Source organism: Dama dama, chromosome 5 (genome assembly GCF_033118175.1).
Source record: "Dama dama isolate Ldn47 chromosome 5, ASM3311817v1, whole genome shotgun sequence".
Classification (NCBI taxonomy): Eukaryota; Metazoa; Chordata; class Mammalia; order Artiodactyla; family Cervidae; genus Dama; species Dama dama.
In genome coordinates, this window is record NC_083685.1 from 120,469,544 (window position 1) to 120,491,677 (window position 22,134).

The 22,134-nt window shown below is 62.2% G+C and overlaps 1 protein-coding gene across 4 annotated transcripts in view; it reads right to left on the reverse strand.

Moving 5' to 3' along the window:
• BAHCC1 (BAH domain and coiled-coil containing 1) overlaps positions 1–22,134 on the reverse strand; it is a 56,370-nt gene that overhangs the window by 23,436 nt on the left and 10,800 nt on the right. For all 4 annotated transcript variants that reach the window (XM_061144542.1, XM_061144543.1, XM_061144544.1 and 1 more), the window contains exons 2-3: positions 13,346–13,525; positions 2,647–2,769 (exon numbers count right to left, since the gene is read on the reverse strand). In XM_061144542.1, the coding sequence (XP_061000525.1) occupies positions 2,647–2,769; positions 13,346–13,525 (303 nt within the window). The remainder of the gene's footprint in view (positions 1–2,646; positions 2,770–13,345; positions 13,526–22,134) is intronic.

A 22,134-nucleotide genomic window follows, 5' to 3' on the forward strand; every position in this document is an offset into this window, starting at 1 on the left:
AGCAGCATAGTGCACTGTCGACAGCAAAATGGATGGCCTTTAGTAGCCCCTGTAAGTGCCAAGACACCCCTGCCCAGGAGGAAGTGAGGCCCCGGGCAGACATGCGTCTGAGAATGGGCCAGGAGTGAAGGACCCAGCCCATCTACCTCCTGAAAGCTCTGAGAGGCTCCCAGCCCTTCTGCATCAGGGGCTAGGGTGATCCTTTACGGAAGGAAGAAAGGAGAACGGTCCAGATGCCCACCCCTATCTAGTCCACACTGGGCTCTCGATGTCTCTGCAGCTCTGGCCCATCCTGCTTGAGTGGCTGGGGGGTGTACCCCCAGCTCCCTGCACGGGGTCAGCCTGGGCCCCCCCTAACCTGGGGTGCCTTGCTCTCTACCTGGGTCCCTGGCCAGCCCTACGGACACCCACTGCTCCCTAAGCTGGGGCTGGGTTACTGGGGACCTGGAGGGGCCGCCCCCCTCTACACCCAGCTGGGGTGGCCGATGGGCAGCCTGGATGGCCTGGAGCCTAGAGAGGGAACAAAAGAAACATTTGGAACTTATAAAACTGTCCTCAGTCCTGTAAATTCCTTGTCAATTTCCTGCTAATTAAAGCAAAGGGGAAGAGGGTAGCCTGGGCTAAACCTAATTAGCTCAATTTCCAAAACCAAAGTGTTCTTGGGTGGGGCTCCGCCACAACACTGTGAAAGCCAAGGAGGCCGCCAGCGCTCCTGGAAGCCAGCGGCCCACACCCTGGAGGGGGTCCCTAGCTCTGGGTCGGATTTCTAAGGCTGGGACCACCTGCCTGCTCTTGACAAGCGCTGTCAAAACAGCAGCACACGCGGGGGCTGATGTGGGAGGTGGAGGGACTCGGGCCGCGGCCTACGCGGGGCTCTCCTCTGGGCAGCAGAGCACCTGGGCTCCAACCCCGAGGAGACTGCTCCCTGGGCATCCAGTGTCTGTTCGAACCCTTCATGGGGCCGGGGAGCACTTCTGGCCCCTCTGCAGGCAGGGTCTCATCCGCCCCGACCCAAGCTTGACCAGCCCTGGATTGGGCCAAGTGAGAGTGAGGCCTTCCACAGCCTCAGCCATCCAGCCTGGACAAAGATGCCAGGTGGGCTCCATGATACAGACACCCCGATGTCACAGAGTGGGAGGCTGTGAGGAAACGGGGGGACGGTGGTGGGAGGGCAAGAGGACTGGCCACAGGCCCACCCCCAACCTGCCTCATGTGGTCACCACTCTGGGGTCCCCTTCCTCCCCTGAGACCCTTCAGGATTCTCTCCTCCTTAGCTGCTGCCGCTTGAAGCCTGCCAGGTACTTTGTGGGTCCCTCCCCTGCCCCCACTCAGAGCCCCGATCTTGGGGCTCCCTGGAGCTGGATCTGTCCTTATTTATCCTCCTCACCTGGGTGGCCCCTCTCCTTGAGCCGGATCAACCTCTCAACCTGCCCTTCTGGCACTGACCCCCACCATGAGTGTGCAGTCACCCCCTGGGAAGGTGGCCCCCGCCCCCCAGCCCCTCAGCATGAAAACTGAACTCATCCCTCTCCTCTGAACTGCTCCTCTGCAGGTACACCCCTTCCTGCAGCCTGGGCTATAAATGGGGGTCATCTGGGGCCCCCTGACCCTCGTGCTCCATCCAGGCCCCCCATGGGATCCCATGGTCCAGTTCAAGTCCAGATCACTTGTCATCTAAACACGGTAACTAACCCCAGCCTCCTGGGCACCACCCTTGGAAGATCTTTCTAAAGTGCAGATGAAGTGTCACCCCATCCAAGAAAAATCCTGGACACGGGGCACCAAGGTCTCAGGCCTCCCCCTATACCTGTCTCATCTCCAGGTGGCTACATCTCTCATGGGCTCCCTGAAGGCTGGGCCTTTACACACACATGTGTGCGTGTGCATGTGGTGTGAGCACACCCTTCTTACAGAATGCCCTCCCGACTCCACCAGCCCTATGTTCCCATCAGCAAAGCTCCAACCTCAGCATACCCTCTCCAGCGACATCTCCTGCCAATGGGGTAGGAGTCCCTCCTCTGTCTGCTGGGGGCACACCATTGCCCCTGTCCCCTGCCGCTGCCTCCACCCCCTACCCCCTACCCCTGACCCCTCTGACCTTAAGCCCTGGTGTGGGTTGGGGGCTGGGCCTTCTGCTGTCTAGCTCAATGAGGCAAGAGGTACAGACTTCTAGGGGGCTCCCCTACCCCCACCAGGTGGTATTCTCCCCTGAGCTGCCCCTGGGACCCCCTGAGCTGCTTAGGTGAGTCGGTGGCGGGGCGGGGGGGGGGTGCCACAGGGTAAGGCCAGGTGCTGAGCTGGGTGCCACTCCTTCAGGGCCGCGCTTGTTTGAGATGCTTCCACCTGGGTGATGAGAGCTCACGGAGCATGGCTGTGTTTTCAACATGCTTGCCTGACCCCGGCATGCAACCAGCTGCTTGGCCATGGTCCTGGGCCCCGCACTTTATAAATTTTCTGGGGGCCTGAGAAGCAGGCCCATCCTCTTCCGGCCCCTGTACCTACAGTGTGGCCTGGAGAGAACGGTTCATCCAGGCTGGACACCTTCACCTGGCACCCCAGAAGCCCCCAGCCCTGCTCTCCACCCCTCCAGGATGCACTGTGTCCCAGGCCCCATGCAATCCCTCACAGACCCACGCCAGCACTTGCCTTTTTGGGTTCCATAGAAACGATGTTGCCCATAGAGAACATTGCTGTTTCCATGGTGATCCAAGTGGCTCATGGGTAGGAAGGTGGATGCCAGACTCCCCGAAAATCTGGGGTACCCTGGAGCTAGAGAAGCAAGGAGACTGCAGTAGAGGCGCCTCTGGGCCACAGGCTTGCACCCGCCCTGACCCCAGGGAGGTGAGAAGCCGGCGGGTGGCCCAGGAGTGACGCCCCACAGAGCCCGGCGTGCAGCCCGCCAGTGGGAAATCAACCCATCAATACATCATATTAACTCTGACTCGACTAATACCATCCCTCCGGTGTGGCACAAATTGAATTGCTGATGGGCTGGGGAGAGAGGGGAGGATGGAGGAGGGAGCCTTTGATTTCTCTCCCAGCAGCACTTAGCAGTGCAGGAGCTTCGAGGCAGGCCAACAAAAGGGGCTCTGGAGAGGTGTCTGGGGAGGAGGGAGATGTGGCGGTCACATGCAGTGGACATGGAGGCTCTCGCAGCTCAGGCCGAGAGGAGAGAGGCAAGGCCGGACACCACCTTGGCCTGTACCATCCGTAGCTGCCAGGTGAGCAAATCACTCTGGGCTCAGTGGCCCACGCCCCGGGGCTGAGTTGGTTGGGTGTGGCCAGCTTCTGCCTGGCTGGAGGCCACGGGCACCGGGCTGTCCAGTGGCCGGCCTCCTCAGTGCTCTGAGATCGGCACAATGAGCTGGTCCCCAGCCACGGCGGCATCGCCCCCCAGAAGAGCTTCCTACGTTGGTCCCCAGCCCGAGACCCTCCCTGGAGCCTCCGAGTCATGTCAAGCAGGCCCCTCTCTGTCCCTTTGAGGGGCTTGGACTGTCTTCTTGGCCTGGCCCTGCCCAGCAGAGGACCACCAACTACACCCCGGACTTTGCTCTGGCCACCTGGGACCCATACCCTGCCTCCCAGAAGTGATGAAGACAGAAAGAGCGAACATTTGGCCAAGGAGGCCCCTTAGGCACTGGCACCTTGAGACCAGGCACAGCCATGGGAGGCGTGTCTATTGGATGCCCAGAGCCACTTGCAATGTGGCTCCTCACAGCTGGTCCTTCTCTACCAGGCCCAGCGGTGAGGGGGTGGGGGCGGGCAGAGGCCTGCAGCTGGGATGGCTGAGCTGGCTGGGCTGGGGTGGACAGGATGCTGTCTTGCTCCAAAATTCCTGCTTTGAGTTAATGCTCTTAACATTTTCCCCATGGAAAATGAGTCCCAGAGGAGCTGCTCTTGGGGACCCCACGGCTGTCCCAAGAGTGACGGGTTGCTGGGGGCGGCTTCCCACCTGACTTCTGAGGCGCCTGGGCTGTGACAAGGGAGCAGGAAGGAATCCCAGGGTCTCCCCGGGGAGCAGGGGCCACAGGGAGGAGGAGGGGCTGGCGCAGGGTCCCGAGGCTGCGGGCCCCGCGGGAGGGTGGTGGGTCCCAGGGTGAGTGTTCAAGCTGGGTCATAGCTGTGCCTTGATACAAGGGAGCCGTGAGCCCAATGCCTGGGGAGCAGGGGTACCAACATCCCTCTTAGTGCATCACGACAAAGTTACAGACAAGTCTGAAGCAGGGAGCTAGCTCCGTGTGACCTGCTCATTTACTGTTTTCTAAATTCCTCTTAGGACAGAAGCCCTTTGCTGTTTCACTGGAACTCCTTGTGGCAACTCACGGCCAGAGGCTCCATGGAACACACGAGACCAATACCTTTCTAGAAGGAGAGGCTCAGAGCTGCAGGACAGGCCTCCAGGCTCCAGGTCCTCAGAGGCCCTGAGGCTGGCCTGCCTGGGTGCTGAGACTGTTGAGATGGAGGGTGGAGGCCGGCTCAATCTCTGTGGGTGCATGGGGGTGAGCCCTGGAGCTTGCTGTGAGTATGAGGGGCCCAGGAGCAGCCCCTTGGCAGGTCTGAGGCTGGGGTGGTGAGCCGTGCCAGTGTGGGTGGGGCTGCGGAACCCAGCTAAGAGGTAGGGATGGACGAGGAGCTGTGAGAGAATGGAACCACACAGGCATCAAACACTCTGGGATCCCCCAGGGACAAGGCCCCCAGCCCAAAGGGTGCACTCTGCACCCTGATCCTGGCGGCCCCCTCGACATATCCACCATCCTGCCCCTAATGATGCAGGAGGATGGTCTCTGGATCAGGAGGTCTGAGGTCAAGCTGTGGCACCCATCCTCAAGAGGTGCTCCCCGCAGAACGTTCCCGTACCAGCCCCGTTTGGAGGTTCCCCTCAAGCACGCGTGTTGCAAAAGCTCTAAGAAGTCCCTTGGGCATCTCCCCACCGAGGGGCTCACATCCCCAGGCCCGTGGGAGGATACAGGGGAGGTGCCCACTGCCCCCCAGCCCTATCCCTCTGCAGCCCCCTAATGCCGAGGGCACGGCTGAGTCTGGGGAGCCTGGCCTCCTCGCCTGGTTTGTTGACTGGAGACATCTGGAGCAGATGTTTCCGAGATGAAATGCAGCTCCTGGAAGACCTGACAAAAGCTGGCCGAGCCCATCGGGGGTGGGGGCAGGCCAGGGCCGGGGCGGGGGGGTGGGCAGAGGCCTGTGTGTGTACTGGGGGGAGCGGTTAAAGTGCCACAGCTGTCCCCCTTTAATTGGCTGCTGTTAAATGTTTTACGGGGCCTCGTTTTGGTAAACAGAAGTCTGTAAATTCCTCCTTCCCAGACGCCGGTTACCCAGGCACAGACCCCCCGTGACCCCTCGGGAGGTCTGGGCCTCCCGCCCACCCACCCTCGGGGGAGCCGGCCTTCAGCTGGCCAAGTGGTGGGCTCCTTCCTGCCGCACCCTTCGGGGGGCAGTGGGAGGGTGATGGCCATGCCTGTCCCTCCACTTCTGACCCTGAACTGCTGGCCAGGGATCAGGGGACAGGAATCTACGGGGGCTCCTCCCCCCATCTCCAGTCTGCATAAAGTCCCACCCTCTGGGACCCCAGAAGGGGGGGAGTTAGGACTGGGGGAGTAAGGATGGGGAGATGGAAGAAGAAACGGAGTGGGCAAGGGTTGGAGCTGAGTGGGGTGGCCAGGGACGGGAAGTGTGAAGAGCGGGTGGGCATCTGGGGTGGGGGCCAGAGAGGGAGGAAGCAGGGAAGTCCTCCCAGTTCAGCCACAGAAAGGACCCTTTCTTCTTCCCAACAAGACCCTACTCTCTGAATTGAAGAAGAAAATAAAAAATGATTTTTTATGAATCAGAGCAGCTGTTCTGTGACCAGAAGCCAGGGCTGCTGTAGCTGGCCTGGGAAATGCCTCAGGTCCTCAAAGGGGCTTCTGCAGAGGAGAATGTGGTGGTGGTGGGCTCTGAAGAGGTCTCAGGGAGCAGAGGATGGGGGTCGGATACCCTGAAACCCAGGGCCAGAGCCCCTCAACCCTGTACTCCTTCAGGGTGGCGTGGTCCAGAACCCCCTTGTTCCCAGGCTCTCACACCCCCCCAAGGTTGGCTACTGCGATCGCCCCAGTTGACAGGTGAGCCCACGCTGTGTCCTCAGGCCCCCGCGGCCCTCGGAGCCCTGAAAGCCCCTGCTGAGTTCTAGGGAGAAGCCCTGGGCCTCGGCGAACAGCCCACTGAGATTCTCCCCATCCTGGTCCCACGCTCTGAGCTGTCAGGAGACTTAACCCCACCCGTAATGTGAGCATTAACAGGGGACAAAAAGGTGACACCGTCAGCACCTAATGGGGTTCAATGATGTGGAGGCAGTCTAGAGCTGGGCAGGGGCAGCACAGACCAGGTCCTTGGTCTCCTAGGACACCCAGCCCCTGCCAGCATCCCCCGGGGCCCTTGCTGGCCACATCCGGGAAGGTCAGGGGTGTTGGTGGGGAGTGTGCTCAGTGGGCTAAGGAGGAGAGGAGCCAGCGGGCAGCCCACCCCTGGTGGGGGCTGCCCAGAGGGCAAGGTCTGAAGATGGAAGGGTGAGAGGAAGGGTGGGGACACTTTACAGGGGAAATAGGTGCCATGGGGTAGGAGGCGCCTCTTGTCACCCCACCAGAGAAGGTGCCCGGGAGGACCCCAGGCCTGCTGCAAGTCTCTCAGCTGGAGAGGAAAGAGAGGTGGCCCTGGCCCCCTACATGCGCCCTCCTTGCCTGACGGGGTCAGTCCCCACCCCACCTGATGGCACCTCACCTCTCCTGGGTTTTGCTGTAGAACTTTCCCAGCAGCCCGAGGTGCCCCACCTGCCCCAGGCCAGACCCAAAGGCTGGGGAGGTGACAACACCTCCCTGCGGCCCTTGCAGGGTCCACCCTCCTAGGAGAAGACCGACTCTTGTGTCTCAGAAGGCTGACTGTCTCCTGGCCAGGGTCTGGGCATGGGGTGGGGTGTGGCTTGTGACCAGCCAACCAGCAGACCAGAATCCCTTGTGGGGTGGGTCAGGGGACTCCCACCACAGGGTCCCTGAGACCCCCACCCCCAGGCCCACTGAGCTCAGTGCAGACCTTGCAGGCTTAGCAAACTACCAGTTGCCTGACACACAGGGCTCTAATCACCATCATGCCACCAGGGTCCTGCCCCGGCTCCCCGCTGGCTCCCTGCACACCCATGCGGGCAAGGCCTTCCACAACAGATGCCCCCTGCCCTCCATGATGCCTTGACAAAAACATGGCCACCTCCCCGGAGGCTCGAGTTGCTAGAAAGTTCTCCCCACCACTGAACCCTGAGCTGTGGCCAGGGGCTGCCAGCAGGGTCTGACATCAAGTCCCAAAGGCAGCTCCCCACAACGTGACTGGCTGAGCCCCCAATCTATGGGGCCGAGAATCCTGCTTTTATACAGCTGGCCACACTGTGGGGGAGGGGCGGGCTGGTGATCCAGAAAACCCGAGTCGAACCATCTCAACTGCCCATCTCGTGGGTCAAGCCCACCCTCCAGGGCTCAGCAGAGGGGAAAAGACCCTCTGGATAGAGCCCCACCAGACCACTCCACCCTCAACTGGTGTCCTGCCAACCCTGACAGGTCCCAACTTTACACTACCCATGACAATCCCCACGGACACCTAGGCAAAGAGCCCTTGTTCCTGGAGCCCCACACACATCTATCCCTCTGAATTCTGCCACACCAACACTAACTGGGTGCTGGCTCTCTTCCTGTGACATCCTTTTCACTCAGGGTGTCAGTGGATTTCCACTGTGGTACACAAGACTACGAAACAGTAGTGACCACATTGAAAGCTGGGTTAAGAAGGATTCTGAGGCTGTGTCCACATGCAGCTTGGAAAGTGTTGCAATCGACTAGTAATGCCTGTCCTGGGCACAGGAAGGTCATTGGCAGCATATGGGGAGGACATCTGCCACCATCCTTGCTCTAGTATCTGAAGGAGGTAACTTTGCAACAGCCTCCTTCCCATGTCCTCCCTGTTCCTTGCCAAATACTCCGGTTTCCGTCCATAAGCCCCTTCAGGCTCACACTCAGTGGTCAGAACCCTTGGGAGTCCAGGCTGGGCATCACAGTGCAGCTCCCAAGATCGACCACCCAGGACATCGTTGGGAGCAGCTGAGTGAGACCCCTTAATGGGCTGAAGGCAGCTTTGGAAGCTGGGCCTCTCAGGGAGTGCCCAGATCTCAACCTCTTGCAGCTGAGGGCTGGGGCTGGGGCCTAAGGCTGGCACAAAATGATTTCTGTGCCACTGTGGCCCGTTAAAGTTGGCCCAGGCACACACACTGACCCCCAGTCGCCCCAGGTTTGGGGCCCGGCTGCCTGGTCTGTTCCTAGGCTGAGAGGAATGGCTCAGAGCCAGGGGAAGGTGCCAGGCTCCCACGGACACCTCTGGAACAAAAGCAGCAGGCAGCTAGCCCAGAAGCCAGGTGGTCATGGACAGTCCAGGGCTCCCAGCAAGTGCTGTGCAGGGAGGAGCTGGGTTCAGGCCGTACAGAGCTGAGGTGCAGACCTTAGCAGCAGCCGCTCCGGGGGAGCAGGACCTATGGGCCAGAGAGGGCTGGGGACCAGGTCTTGCTCAGGACTAAAACTGGGGGAGAGACAGAGTCTCAGAGCTTGGAGCTAGGAACAAACTGGCATGACCCCCCAAACACTCACAACATCCCACCCATCACCTCTGTCTGTCAGGGAGCTTGGCTGGAGAGAGCACTACACTACCCTTGACCACACCTACTATACCCTGTCTTCCTGGGTGGATGCTCCAAGACCCCCCCACCCCATCCCGGGGTATCTAAGATACACATAGAGCATAGTGCTTGGGGGGATGCTGGGGTCTTGCGGCCACAGGAACAGTGCAAGCCAGCCCCACACCCAGATGTGACACTGGGCCTCTCCCAACCCTGTCAGACCCAGTATAGCTCACACACACGCCCGGGTGCAAACAGCAGTCCGGGAAGGTCCTCAGACCCCCAGCACAGCAGTGGACAGTTGCTACAGGGGACATGCAAGGACAGAGGGGTCCCTGGAGGTTGGGACCCTGATGGGGAGGTGGGCAGAGGCAAAGTGCAGTGAAGGGCCAAGGTCACAGGGAGCCGGGGGGTGTTCTGGCCACGCAAAACCCCGAGAAAGCTCTGGAGGAGGTCAGAGGTCCAGGTGGGACAGGGCTCCCTCTGGCTACGATGAAGCTGGCGGGAGAGGACCTGTCTGGCAGGGCAGCCCTGATCCCCCACGTCTGGATCTGGGGAGTTTGGTCACTTCCCCTACACTGTCCCCAGATCACAGGGGGGTCAGCTGCCCCTACTGACCCAGTCCTGCCCTCTGGCACCAGCAGGAACAGGTGGGCAGGGTGAGGAATGCTGCCTACATGTGGGGGCATCTTTACTGCTCTGGGCAGGGAGGGGAGGTGAACATCGGTGTCCTGTGCGGGCAGATTCAGAGGCCATTTTGGCCACCGAGAAAGCTGAGGCCAAGAGAAGGGGCTGGAGAGGCCAGCATCCAGGGAAGAAGGACAAGGTCCCGGGCAGGGATCTGCCTCAGAGACAGGCAGGCAGAGGGCTCCTCTCGACAGCGTCACCACACCGAGACGGTGACACCGGCTGGGACCTTTGTCCCCCACACAGACGTGCTCCCAGAAGCCCTGGTGAACCCTGAAGTCTTAGAGGGGACAGAGGGGACAGAAGGACAGCTGAGGGGCTCAGGGAAGCCGGGGGGGCGGGGTTGGGAAACTGCAGGGAGTGCCTAGTGGCTCTTGGGTGAGACCCCTGCCCCACTGGAGGTGAGCCCAGCCCCGGCAGGAGAAAGAGCCTCTGGGGCGGGTGCAACTGACAAAGAGGCCGGCCAGACTAACGGCCAGCGCTGGCGCATGTGCCCGCTGCCTCCGGAGGCTCCCCCTCCAGGTGGCACAAGAGACCAGGAGTGGCCCAGGCTGTGGGAACCCAGCAGCCCCGTTCCTCCCCAGCTTAGCCCCAAGGAACAGAATCCCCTTTCATGGCCCCGTGGGTGGTCCCACCAGGCAGCCGGGGGCGGGGGTGGGGGGGGTGGGGGGGGTGGAGGAGGGCGGGAGGGGGCTGGCCTGCTGACAATAGAGCCAGCTGTGCTGCACCCCACCCCCACGGGGACCCACCCAGGGCAGGCCGGCTGAACACTGGCTCACCCCTTTGCCTCAGGTCAGTTCCACCGCCCACCCTGACCCTAGGCCCCGGAAGGGAAAGTCTTGTTTCTGGCGGGATCCTTCACTTGGTTGAGCCTGGGGTGGGGGGTCTGGGGGGTGGAGTAGGGTAAGAGGCCCGGGACAGACAAGCTCTGCCCCAGGCCAGATGTTCTGGGGCGGCTCCTCCGTTCTGGGGTACTTGCCCTGCACCCCAGCTGCTCCACCAGGGAAGCAGGAAGCCCTGGCCTCGGCTCTGGTGGCTGTCCCCCAGATGGTGGGTTGGGTCCACCCATGGAGAGCCGGGGGCCCTGCCTGGAGTGGAAGGGCCCATCCGCTCTCCTGGCCCCCACTGACATCCCTCCCCCACCCCCCCCACCATCCTGGCATCCTTGCTCTTAAGCTAAGAACTCCTATCAGGGCCCAGCCCTGACTATTCCCAGGCTGGAGGAGGGTAGCAAGCCGGCTTTGCCCGACACCTGTCTCTCTGCCCATCCTGGGGACGGCGAGAGGATGAGGGTGAGGCCACACTGTGGAGCAGCCCGCCCAGGCAGCCCACCCTGCCCGCCAGCCCCCACTCTCCGGCCATGTCGCGTGCCCCCCGCCCCACCTCGGCCCCCCTTCCCCCTGAACACACACGGCAGAGAAACAGGCCCCGGCACGCGGGCAGCCAGCTGGCACCCAGTCAAACTAGCAGCCAGGCACGCTGCCAGGGCAGCCAGCCAGCCAGCGCTGCCACTCGCCCCGGCCCCGCCCGCCTGCCGGCCTTTACGCTGGGAACTCACAGCGAACCGGCCGCACCACGTGGCCTGTCAGAGCGAGGCTGCAGAGAGTGGAGGGCAGGGGAACCCCGTAGGAAGGGGGTCCCAGGCCGGGCAGCGCAACTGCAGGCAGAGAAGGGGAGACTGGGGCTCAGGCCTGGGAGGTGGTAGCGTCCCCAGGACAGACACACGAGCTACCCTCAGGAGGGACCTGGCAGGTTGGGGGTGCTCTCCCCAGGGGCTGCTGAACCCCTAAACTCATCTTTGGCCCGGGTGGGCCCTGCTCTCCCCTCCACTCTGTGTTCTGGAGCCTGTGTTCCACGTGGGCGGCTCAGAGGCCTCCTCGCTTCCCCTTGTCCTGCTCCCCGCTGCATTTGCCCGCGGAGCCCACCGCCTCAACATGCACACCCTCCCCCATGAGACCGTGGGTGCACCCAGCCCAAGGAGGCGCCAGGGCTGGTTCGGGGCTGCTCCAACTGTCCTTGCCTTGGAGCAGCTGCCTTCCCGGCGTGCAGTGGGTAAGGGGTGGGTTGGGCGGCTGGCACCCTCCCACACACTGCTCCCCCACACTAGGTTGTGGGAACTGCAACTTGCCAGGTGGCTCTGGGGCTGTGGCTGCGGGTGGCGGGGTGCCCCGCAGGCCACGAGCAACTCCGCGGAGGCAGCCGTTGGCCGGGGGAAGTGAGTGTCTGGAGGCCGTTGAGGGCGCTATCTGCGGGCTGCCTCTCACCCGCCCACCCCCGCCTCCCCGGCAGCCCCCAGAGGGGCAGGACAAGGCGCCTTCTCCCTGGGCCCCAGGGCAGGTGGCACTGCCCACAAACCGCCCTTCTTGCCAGCAAGGTCCTCAAGGGTGGGCCGGAGAGGCAGGGGGATATGTACCTTCTGACGCAGAGCTCTGCCATCCTGACCCTGACCAGGGATCACCGTGGCAGTCAGCCTGGCCATGCCCACGCCCCTGTGGCCAGGTCAGGGCAGGGCAGCGGCCGTGGGTTTGGTGGAAGCAGTCCTACACGGCTGCTGCGAGTATGCCCTGCCCGCCCCATGGCACTCGGCCCTCTCCTTCCCCCCACAGACGTTTTGGGAGCCAGACGCTCCTGCCAGGTCCAGGAGTTCGCCCAGCAGATGCAGAAGAGCTGGGAGGAGCAGGGGAGCAAGGGGTGCCCAGCACGGCCGGCCCAGGAAGCCCCGATCCGGGGCCTGACACCATTGCACCAGGTGTGCCCTGGGGAGGCTGCGAAGAGGCAGGGGTGGGAAGCAGGCAGCAGAAGGGTCTGGGCCAGGTGTTTGCTCTGCCCACCTGGGTCCTCAGGGCCAGCCTGGCCGCCCTTCCACTGGGGAAGGGAGCTGCTCCTTATCGCCTACCCAACATGTGTGCTCCGCACAGCGCTTAAAGCCCAGATTATTTTAACAACTGTCCCTCACTCGTCACCTGTCCTGTTTGGAAAACAGCCCCTTTCTTGTTGCACAAAGAGAGGTTTCTCTCGCTCTCCAGCAGCGCTGGGCGCTAATCTCCCCGCCTGGAACGCGGGCGGCAGCGGGCGCGGTGTGTGGGTCCGCGTGCTCTGCAAACACAACGCCCGCCGCTCAGCAGTCATTGAGTTACGGCGGTGCTGGTGCCAGGAGCGCAGAGCCCTCTGTGCCCGCTGCCAACTGCAATTACCTCTCCGCGTGCCAGCCGCCGTCGGGCTTAACCCTTCCCACGCCATGGCGGCCGACTGGATACCAGCAACCTCGGGCTGGGGACACTGGGGCTAAGGGTCACTGCCCGCATCACAGTGCCCAGGGGCTGAGCAGACAGTACGGAGCTGGGTGGGGGTGGTGACCTTCCCTGAGAGTGCCAAGGGGAACCTCAATATCCTAATAGGGCCTGCAGGGGCCCTCCAGCCAGCCACGAGGCCTGAGAGTGACACGTATGAGGCACCTACTGTGTGTACAAGGCTGCAACCGAGGGGAAGGCAGGGGCAAGGGAGGGACTGTGTTCTAGGCCAGGCCCCCAGGGTGGCAGCCTGAGTCTGTTGACAGCTCTCTCCTCCCCTCCCCTCCCTCCCAGCTGACACATCTGGAGCCCATGCCTCTCCGAGTCTGGGAGGTGGGCGCAGGCCTGCCTGGCCAGCCCAGCTGTGTTCCACATTTCCTCAGGTCCCCCGAGCCTTCCCGGCCCCACCACTTTTTCCCTCTCTGTCTGTCTCTGCTGCACATCTGGCCAGGACCACTGACTGGCGGGGCTGCACCCCCCCCCCACTCTGTTTCCAACCAGTTACCACCTCCCCCATGGGGGCATCCTCGACAGGGAGGCAGGCCCTCGCCCCGGTGCTTGGCATGGTTTGCCAGCCACAGCAGGAGAGCCCTTTGCTTCACCACAGGCCCTGGGCACCACAATCAGTGGCTCTAGCTGTAGGGCACGGCTGGGAGCCTGGGCCCCGACTTACCTTCATGGGAGTGGGAGAACCAGATCTGGGAGGTGGCGGGGTGTGAGCCCCGGTAGGCCTGATCCGAGGGAGACGGGGTGGGGCCACTGGGGTGCGCAGAGGCTGCCGAGCCCAGGCTGCTGGTGAGGAAACTGCCCATGAAAGAGGAGGCCGGAGAGTTTCCCATCAGGCGGCTGCTGGCTGTGGACACAGTGGGCGAGAATGAGTCTGGGCAGGGACCAGCACTAAGGAGCCCTTCCCCAGGGCTGACTCTCAGGCCCCAAGGTTCCCGGGCTTTTGTCTTCAAATAGCGAAGAAGCCAAGATGGGAGAAGTTGCCCGCTCCAGCCCTGGGGGCCCTGACACCCTCCTGTTCTTGCAAAACCCTGAAGACTGGCACTTCTGCTGAGTTGTCCTCCTTCACCCCGCCCGCCACCCCTGGCAACCAGGTGCCAGGTACTGTGGGAATAAACGTTCAGGGACCCAGGGCTTGAGGGAAATGTCGACCCTATGGGCAGGTCTTCACTTCGGAGGCTGACTCCCCCAGGCCTCTTAGCTGCCGGCAGACCTGCCAGAGTGCACCTCCCGAAAAGGTCTAGGGTCGGCAGGTCTCAGCAGTCTCTGTCTGCCCCCCCGCCCAGGTGGCACTAGGGTTCTGGCCTTTCTCCCCCGGCGGGGTCTTCAAACTTCTCACAGGGTCGTTAACCACCTCATCACACTGGTGTGCCCTCTACCAGGTGAGCAAGAGAAGAAACTGAGGCAGAGCAAGAGAGAACCACAGGAGGAGAATGGACATGCCAGGATCTGCTTTAATGTTCCCAGGGTTTCTCAGGCTTCAGGCCCTCACCGGTAGCATTGAGACGCAGTCAGTCACTTATGTTTCAGGATACTCAGCATTTCGCCCAGCAGCTAGCCTCCATGGCCTACCTACCTGCACCCTGACACTGTGTCCCACTCTCTGCCCTGTCCAGTGGCCACGGCCAGGCTGATCGTGTCTCTCCAGGTTACCATGGCAACCAGTGGATTGCCTAGGAATGATGGCCGCAGTGCACTCTGCGCAGTGCAGCCCCTGGTGCCAGGCGGGTGGTCTGGGCTGCACAGTTCAGCCCCTACCCCAGCAGGGCCCCCTGGCACCTTGTCACCTCCATTCCATGGGCAGTGAGCCTGGCTTGGGACCATCCCAGGGGATGCGGAACAAGGTTCTGGGGGCTCACCATCCCATTAGGCTGAACGCAGCAGCCTGGCAGGGTTTGCAAGGGTTCTGGGGGCTCCAGGAGGCTGCAGGCCCGGCCCAAGGTGAGTCAGGGCAGCTGTTTCCCTACCCGGGAGGCAGGGGGAATTTGCAAATTTGTGATGCCTCATCCAGCCTGGCTTGGCCCTGGGAGCTTCCCAGACATGAGGTGACTCAGCAGAGAGGCGGCAAGGCCCTGGAGCAGGGGAGAGGGAGGGGCTGCCCCACCAGGACCCTGGCAGCTCCCCTTCACTTCCCTTCACTCCCATTTGAGGATGAGACTCGTGGATGAGAAAGGCCTCTCTCAGGAACCGGCCTCAGTGGAAGGGTCTGTGAATGCTGGCCAGGTGCTAGGGTGTGAGCTGACCTCTGTGGTGGGTATCAGGCCAAAGGGAGACCCTGAAAGGACCAGAGGACCCACGGGCAGGGGGCGAAGGTGTCCAAGAGCCAGGGACTTCCCAGACCGCAGGGCTGGGACTGCCATGGGCCCCGGCCAGACCACAGGCACGTCCAGCCAGGGGAGGAGACTCTGGGCTGGGAAGGGAAGTACTGGCCTCCCGGGCGGGCGGGCAGAGCAGGCAGGAGATGGAGGGCGGTTCCTGCTGGGCTCCAGGGACCCTGGGGGGGGCCATGCTTGTGGGATGAGTGAGGCCTCTTCCTGCCTCGCCCAGGCCCACCCCATGTCCCCCAGGCCTTCCCACCCCCGCACCCTCCCAGGGAAGTCCCTCCGCCCTGCTCTTCCTGGGGACAGTGGGAAGCAACCAAGTCCAGAAGTTGGTCTGGATAAAGGATTTCTCTGGGAGCTCGGCCTGAGAACCTTGAGTTCTCCCACAGCCCGGCGGGCGGGGGCGGTGGGCGGGCCTGAAGCTGGGCGGGAGGAGTGGCCTGGCATCCCATAGGGCCCCTCCGGTCCGGATGCAGGGAAACTGAGGCTCAGAGATGACCCCCTTCACAGGGTCTCCCGCACCCCGGCATCCTGCATGGGCAGCAGGCCACCTCTGCAGACCCACTACCCACACCCCCAGGGACCACCCACCAGGGGCAGGTGGGGAGCATCCCTGAGGCCCAGAGGGGGATGTCTTCTAAGCTGGAACTGGGGTAGGGGTGAGGGAGACGTGGGAATTCCTGTCCCCCTCCCCCAGAAGACTGGTCCTGGCCCTGGCTGGGCACTCTTAAGGGTGCCTGTTTTGACACCATCCCAGAAGGGGGTGTCCCACTGCGTGGAAGCTTCGGAGGGGAGCGGCACTGCAGCTCAGCAGCCCTGGTCCCAGCTCCACAGGGCAGGGGACACACCAACAGGCTGAGCTTCCTGCTGTGTGCCCACCTTGTGCCAAGCCAGCCAGTCTCCCAACTTGGGGGACCCTCTTGGAGCCTTTTCCTGAGTCTATAAGGAAGGAACCCCTGCTCCTGAGTGTGGGAAGTGAGTGGCTGGGACGGCACTCCAGTCTTGCCCTTTGACCTCGGTCCGGGGCTCCCCAGGGCCCTCCTTTGCTCCAAGCCTTTTGGGGATGCCCCTGCTGCTCCATCTTCCCCAGCCTCATGGGCGGTTTGCGGCCCCAGTGTCTGGCCTCAGGCTGGACCATTTATCTCGGGGGCGGGGGTGTCTTTTCTCTCCTTTTTCCTTTCACATTGAAAACAGAAGAGCTTTATCACATGACTGTTATGTGTTTATATATTCACTGTAAGACATTCAAATGACAGATACAACAAGGAAGGAAACAGAGGTCACAGGGACCCCACTGCTCTGGGGCACAGCCACATGCATTCCAGGGACCACTTTCCGGACACTCGCCCTGTGGGCCACCTGCGGATTCCCAGGTGTCCTCTCCTAAGGCCCCAGCCTACAGTAGCAGGTCCTGCCAGGGGCTCTCAGACCCCCTGACCAGCAGGCCAGCCCTGGGGGATGGGCGCTGGGCAGCTGCAAAGCCAACTCCCCTGACGGGCCCCCCAGCCAGGACCCTGCTCAGTTGGTGGGTTCCATGAGCCTTGTTCCAAAAGGGTCAGTCTCCTCCCGCCATCCTGGGCTAGAAGTCTGCAAGCTGCCGCAGGTCCTACAGGCTTTGCCAGGTGGGCACTGCCATGGTGGGTGTCGGGGAGGGGATGGCTGGCACCCAGAGCCTCCCCCATCCCATCTGACCCCTGACCCTCAGACAGAGCATCCATGCTCCCGTGTCACTTCCACCTCCAAGGACTTCGGCCATGGCCCTGTGCCCAGCTAGCAGAGGCATGGGCAGACCTGGCTGCCACCTCCCAGCCCCCGCCCGCCGACCAGTAGCCAGTCCCAGACAGAGCCTGAGCAGAGGCGGCCTGGGCCCCGGCCAGGGCTGGAGCTGCATGGCCAAGTCTGGCCGGGAACTGGGCTGGAGACTTTTTTCCTCTTGGCAAGGTCCTTGCCCACGGAGTGTTGTGGTTAGCAACCCGGGAGGGGATAGTGGGAGCCCCGAGCAGCAGGAAGGGCCAGAGGGGCTTTTGGCTCAGAGTCCCCCCGGGGGCTGGGAGCCCTGAGCCTGGCACTGTCTGCCCTAACCCTTCTCACAGCCTTGTATTAACTCAGGTCACCATGATCCCAGGTGGCAGGCCCACCATGGGACTGACGAAGGAATGGGCATCATCACTGTTGGCCCTGCAGCCTCTGGGGTTTGGATGTGGCCTGTCCAGGGAGCATGGTCACAGTGGCCTGTGCCGTGTCCTCTAGGGGCTCGCAGCAGAGCCATCTGGCCAAGCTGAACATCATCACAGGACAGAGACCTGAACAGGGCCACTGAGGCAGACGGTACTATAACCACACACCAGCCCCCAGCCCGCTGTCCCCACTGCCCGGCCAGCCCAGGCCAAGGTCTGCAGCCCCAGACACAGGGCTCCAGCCCCGACTCCAGCGCCGCCTCAGCTCTGCCTGGGACACCACGGAGGCCTGGCCCGGGTGCCGGGCTGGCTGAGAAAACCGCTCCGGAAGCCAGAATGCCCGGGAGGGCTGGTTGACACCCCCCACCCCCTGCCATGGCCCAGTTCCTCAGGCCCGGCCCTCACCCCCGGAGGCCTACTCGTTCCCACGCCCTAAGGCCCAGACAACCCAACCTGGACCGGGAGACAGGCCATACCTGGGCCCAGGCCGTGTGGCGACTTCCAGCTGCCCCAGCCGGACAGGGCTGGGCTGGAATCCCCTGACTGCCTAGCCTGTGCTCACAGGGCCATTCTGTGCTGGCCGTGCTCGAGGCTGCCCCACGTGCCCCCAGGCGAAACCAGGGGGCGGGGGCCTTCCTCTGCCAACCTGTTTGCCAGGCCCACATGCTGCAGCCAAGACATTCAACAGAAGTTGGGCAGGCCAGAGGGGTGCTGATGGGGCCCCTGCCGTGGAGTCCAGGGCTGCTCCAAGGAGCTTCCAGTCCAGGGAGTGTCTGACAGGCAGCAAAGTCACCAGAGCGCAAAGGGCTGGCATTCCAGATGCTGGCCCTGGAGCCCTAGATGACCTAGGGCCTGCCCACCTCCTCTGCCTCCAGCCTCTACCTCCCTGTCAGCCAGGCTGACGGAGGGACAGACAGAGAAGGGCTTGGGAGAGCCCGGGAGCAGGAATGGGAGCACGGAGTACAGCAGCGGGAGCATTTGTTTTGACTTAAGCGAGCTACCTTTTCTGGAAACGGTGAAATGGGTTGTAAAAAAGCACATACACAAAAGACCTCCCTGTGATGGCTGGCAGCCGCTCCTGAGAGTCAAGCCCTTTTCAGCTCCCCTGCCGCTGCTGGAGGCCCAGCTGATGGGCCGCTGGCACAAGGCTCCCCAGGGGTGCTGTGTCTGGCGGCTACGCCCTCCCACTGCCCAGAACCGCTCCCGCCCTGCTACTCACACCTGCTCAAGGCACCCCACCGCCCCCAGCCCCCGGTAGAGCCTGCCTGGGCGCTGGGGACATCCAGCTCCCCTGGGGCCATCCCTGGGTTCTCCCCCAGGACCTCAGGGGCAGCTGAGACACTGCCATGATGGGTGGCCTGCCTGGGAGGCCAAAGTGCCCCTCGGGTACTAGGCCAGGCGCCCCCCCCCCCCCCCAGCCCCGAGGGAGCCGACTGGAAAGGAGGCGGCAGGAAGGGTAACAGCCCACCACGTGGACTGTTCACATTCCTCTCATTCCAGGAGAGGGAAGGGGAGGGCAGATGTCCATCCCGGGTGTCCGCGTGGACAGAGGTGGAGAGACCTCGGTCCAGCCTGCCTACAGGTGGGTGGGTGTCCATCTGTCTGGCCACCCAGGAGAAGAAAGTGGGGAGAGAGACAGGCCTGGGGATACCAGGCCCAGGTGGGAGGGGCTGCTCTGGACTGACCCACGGGAAACCAAAGCGGGTAGAGCAGGGGCTGGGCCGTAGAGGCTACCCTGCACTGCTGGCCACCAGACCTGCTCTGGGTGCACACGCGTTTGCGGGCTCAATTCCTGATGCCACCAGGGACACTCCCTGCTGGGCTGGAACCCACCAGTGGCCCAGGCATGAGATAATATGTATGCGTGTGTGTGTGTGTGTGTGCACGTGGGCACTCAGGGGTGTGTCTGGGTGTGTGTGCATGGCTGAGAGTGCATACGGGCAATGGTCACGCACACAGGCTACAGATGTGCATGGAAGTCTGGGGCCAGGGCTCTGAGTGTGCGCTCAGGATGCGGGTATAAATGCCTGGCTCTGAGTGTGTGCAAGGTGGTGACTTGTTCGCATGTGAGGGACTCACACACAGGCTGGGCCAGCCCTCAGGGACGCTGCTCCCCAGGGTCACACCTCCACCAAACCGGTTTCCTTACTGGCCCAGACTCTGAAAAAGGCTCCTGGCCCTGCTTTTGGCCATCCTCTGCTGCCCCAGCCCGAGTCCCTGAGGATGCCATCCAATAACCCCAGCTGCCATCCACAGCCCTGAGATGATGCAGGGACCAGAGAAGGAGCCGAGACAGGCCTAGGGAGGGAGGGAGGAAGGACAGGAGAGAAGGAAGAGGCTGGAGGCAGGAAGAGAGACAGCTGCAGTGGTGGGAGAGGGCGTGCTGGTGGGAGGCGGCATGTGGGGGCCAGCAGTGGGGACAGAAGGCAAGCCTCCGCCAGCCCCGCCCTGAGATGTGGGGGCAGCCCCAGTGAGGGGTGTCTGCCCAGAACAGGCAGGCGTCACATGGGAGGCCCCTCTCCGCTGGTCCGGGAGAACCTTCCAGAAGACCCGCTTGGCCCAAAGGCAGTGTCTCTCAGGCCATAATAGGAAAACTCTGTGGTTGCTGAGCCACCAGGCCCACAAGTGTAGAGGCAATGATGACAGGGGACAGGCCCAACCACCAACAGCCCAGAACTAATAAAAGAAAAGGAAAACCGGATATAAGTCTGGTTCTTATTAAAAGGGTAAATTTAGCTTTTTGGCTGGAGGGGGAGGGGGGCGGCCAACACTCCCCCCTGGGGCCGCCCTCGGACTCTGGCCGAGAGAGTGACTCAGAGGGTTGCTCCCCCTCCTCCTGTTCTTCGCACCTTCTGGGGTCTCCGCCTCCATTCCCTCTCACACCCTCCCTGGCAAGCAGCCAGCACTCCCCCCCCAGGACACCTCTGAAGGCCGGGGTGGTGGTACATGGGGAGATGACCAGCACCACCCGCTCCAAACCCTGCCAGCCAGAGAAGGAGCCTCAGCCAAAGCATCACACTATGTTGAAATAAGCCAGCTGCAATGAGACGAATGCCCTAGGGGCTGTAGTCCACTGTGGACATCGGGGTGCACACACACCCCCCACCCCGAGCCCCTGGACAGGGTCAGAGGAGCCCACCCTGTTCTCCTACACTCCATCTGCTGGACCCAGGCACTCAGCACCTCGAGCTGGTCTGGGACACCCCTCTGTCTCAGCTGTGAGCAGGCAGGGGAAGTGGGGAGCAGATGGCAGGGTTGGGGGCGGGGCTGTGCCTCTCCAGGCAGAGACCTCCAGGGAGCCCACATTCTCGAATTTCTGACGGGCCACCCTCTGCAGCCCATTCCTGTCCTCTGAGGCTCTCAGTAGACCTGGCCTCCCCACCCGACTCGAACGTCCATGACGAGAAGAAAGAAAAGGCCTGGCACTGGGGCTGGGGCTGCTCCTGGCTCCTGGCAGGAGGAGCACTGGGCGGGGGGCAGCTCGCTGGGGAGTGGGATCCCCCACAATGTGTTCCTGGGGGCAGCGCTGCCTGCCCCACATGAGAAGGGAGATGGGGCAGGGGGCAGGGTGCACCCAGGGCTCCATATCCTTGTAGCTTCTTCCAACAGTGCTGCTCTGACAAACCACCCCACTCCCTTCAAAGAACAGAGAGAAAGTATTTTAATTTCCAAAGACGGTGAGTATAAGTAGAGAGAAAAACCTCAATTCTCTGATGTACAAACTACAATATTTCTGGGAACTGTTGAAATGAGCAGGGCAAGGAAAGCTGTTTCTGGGGTGGAGAAGGGAACCCCACTGATCTGAGGGTCCCAAATAGGGATATAGTGCCAGCCAGCCCTGGGGAGCCAGTAGGGGAAACAGGCTCAGGGCAGTCCCGCAGGAGCTCCCAATGGAGAGAAGACCCCTGGCACACGCAGCTAGCTCACAGCCTGTGCACCCAGCCCTACACTCCCCTAGTCCCACTGCAGGGCGTGCCTGGGCAGCAGGTGGGGGTGGGGGTGGGGTCAGGCAGAGAACCAGCCTTGGATCTCCAGCCCAGAAGCCTATACTCCCATCTCCCGATGTGACCACAGGGCAAGCAAGTTGGCTTGCTGAGTCTCCACCACCTGGATCCCACCTGCTTCAGGGGCAGGGGGCAGCAGGGAACTCAGCCCTGAGCCTGAGGACTGACTCCCTTGCCTGATTCACACGCTGGGCTTAAAGCAAGTGTCATTGGCAAAGGCTCTGCTGCCAGAGCAGAGGAGGGGGCTCTGTTCTGGGCTGCCCGAGTGGGACAAGGTCTCCAAAGGGTACCCTTCACCCCAGTCTAGAGACCACAAGATGCACCTTGACACTCCCAGCCATGTAGTTCAGCAGTGGGTACCTGGGCCAGCTGCCCACTCCCCAGGAGGGCCCAGGGCATGGTGGGGCTGCCCTGAATCTCCATTGGTTCCAGGTAGTCCAGGGCGAGTGCCCAGGGAAGCTAGGGCACCTGCTGACCTCGCTAGGGCAGGCAGCTGATGTGGGAATGTGAGAAGAAAGTGCTGCCTAGACCAGACAGCATGAACGTCCTTGTCACCCAAGCCACAGACTGGGTCCGGAGTTCTGGCCAGAGAACGAAGTTCTAATCCAGCTCAATCGTTAGACAGTCACTGAGTGACCACGGTGTGCAGAGTCACCCATCCTCACCCTGGCATCCAAGGAAGCCACAGGCTGCCCAGGCACCCAGGCCTTCAACAATGGCCCTCGGGCCTCTCGGTGACCCACACTGGCCTCATGGCTGCTTGGGACCATCTCACTGGCCTGTATCTTGGAGCAGACTTTTGACAGGTAGAAAGATGCTGCTGCTTGCATGTACCTTCCAACTTTTCTTGATTTTACCTGTATTCACACTTGTTAAGGGCTTTTTAAGAGTTCGCCTAAAAGATGCATTACAATTTAATTGAGCTTTCATATTAATATTAATTTAAAACAAATT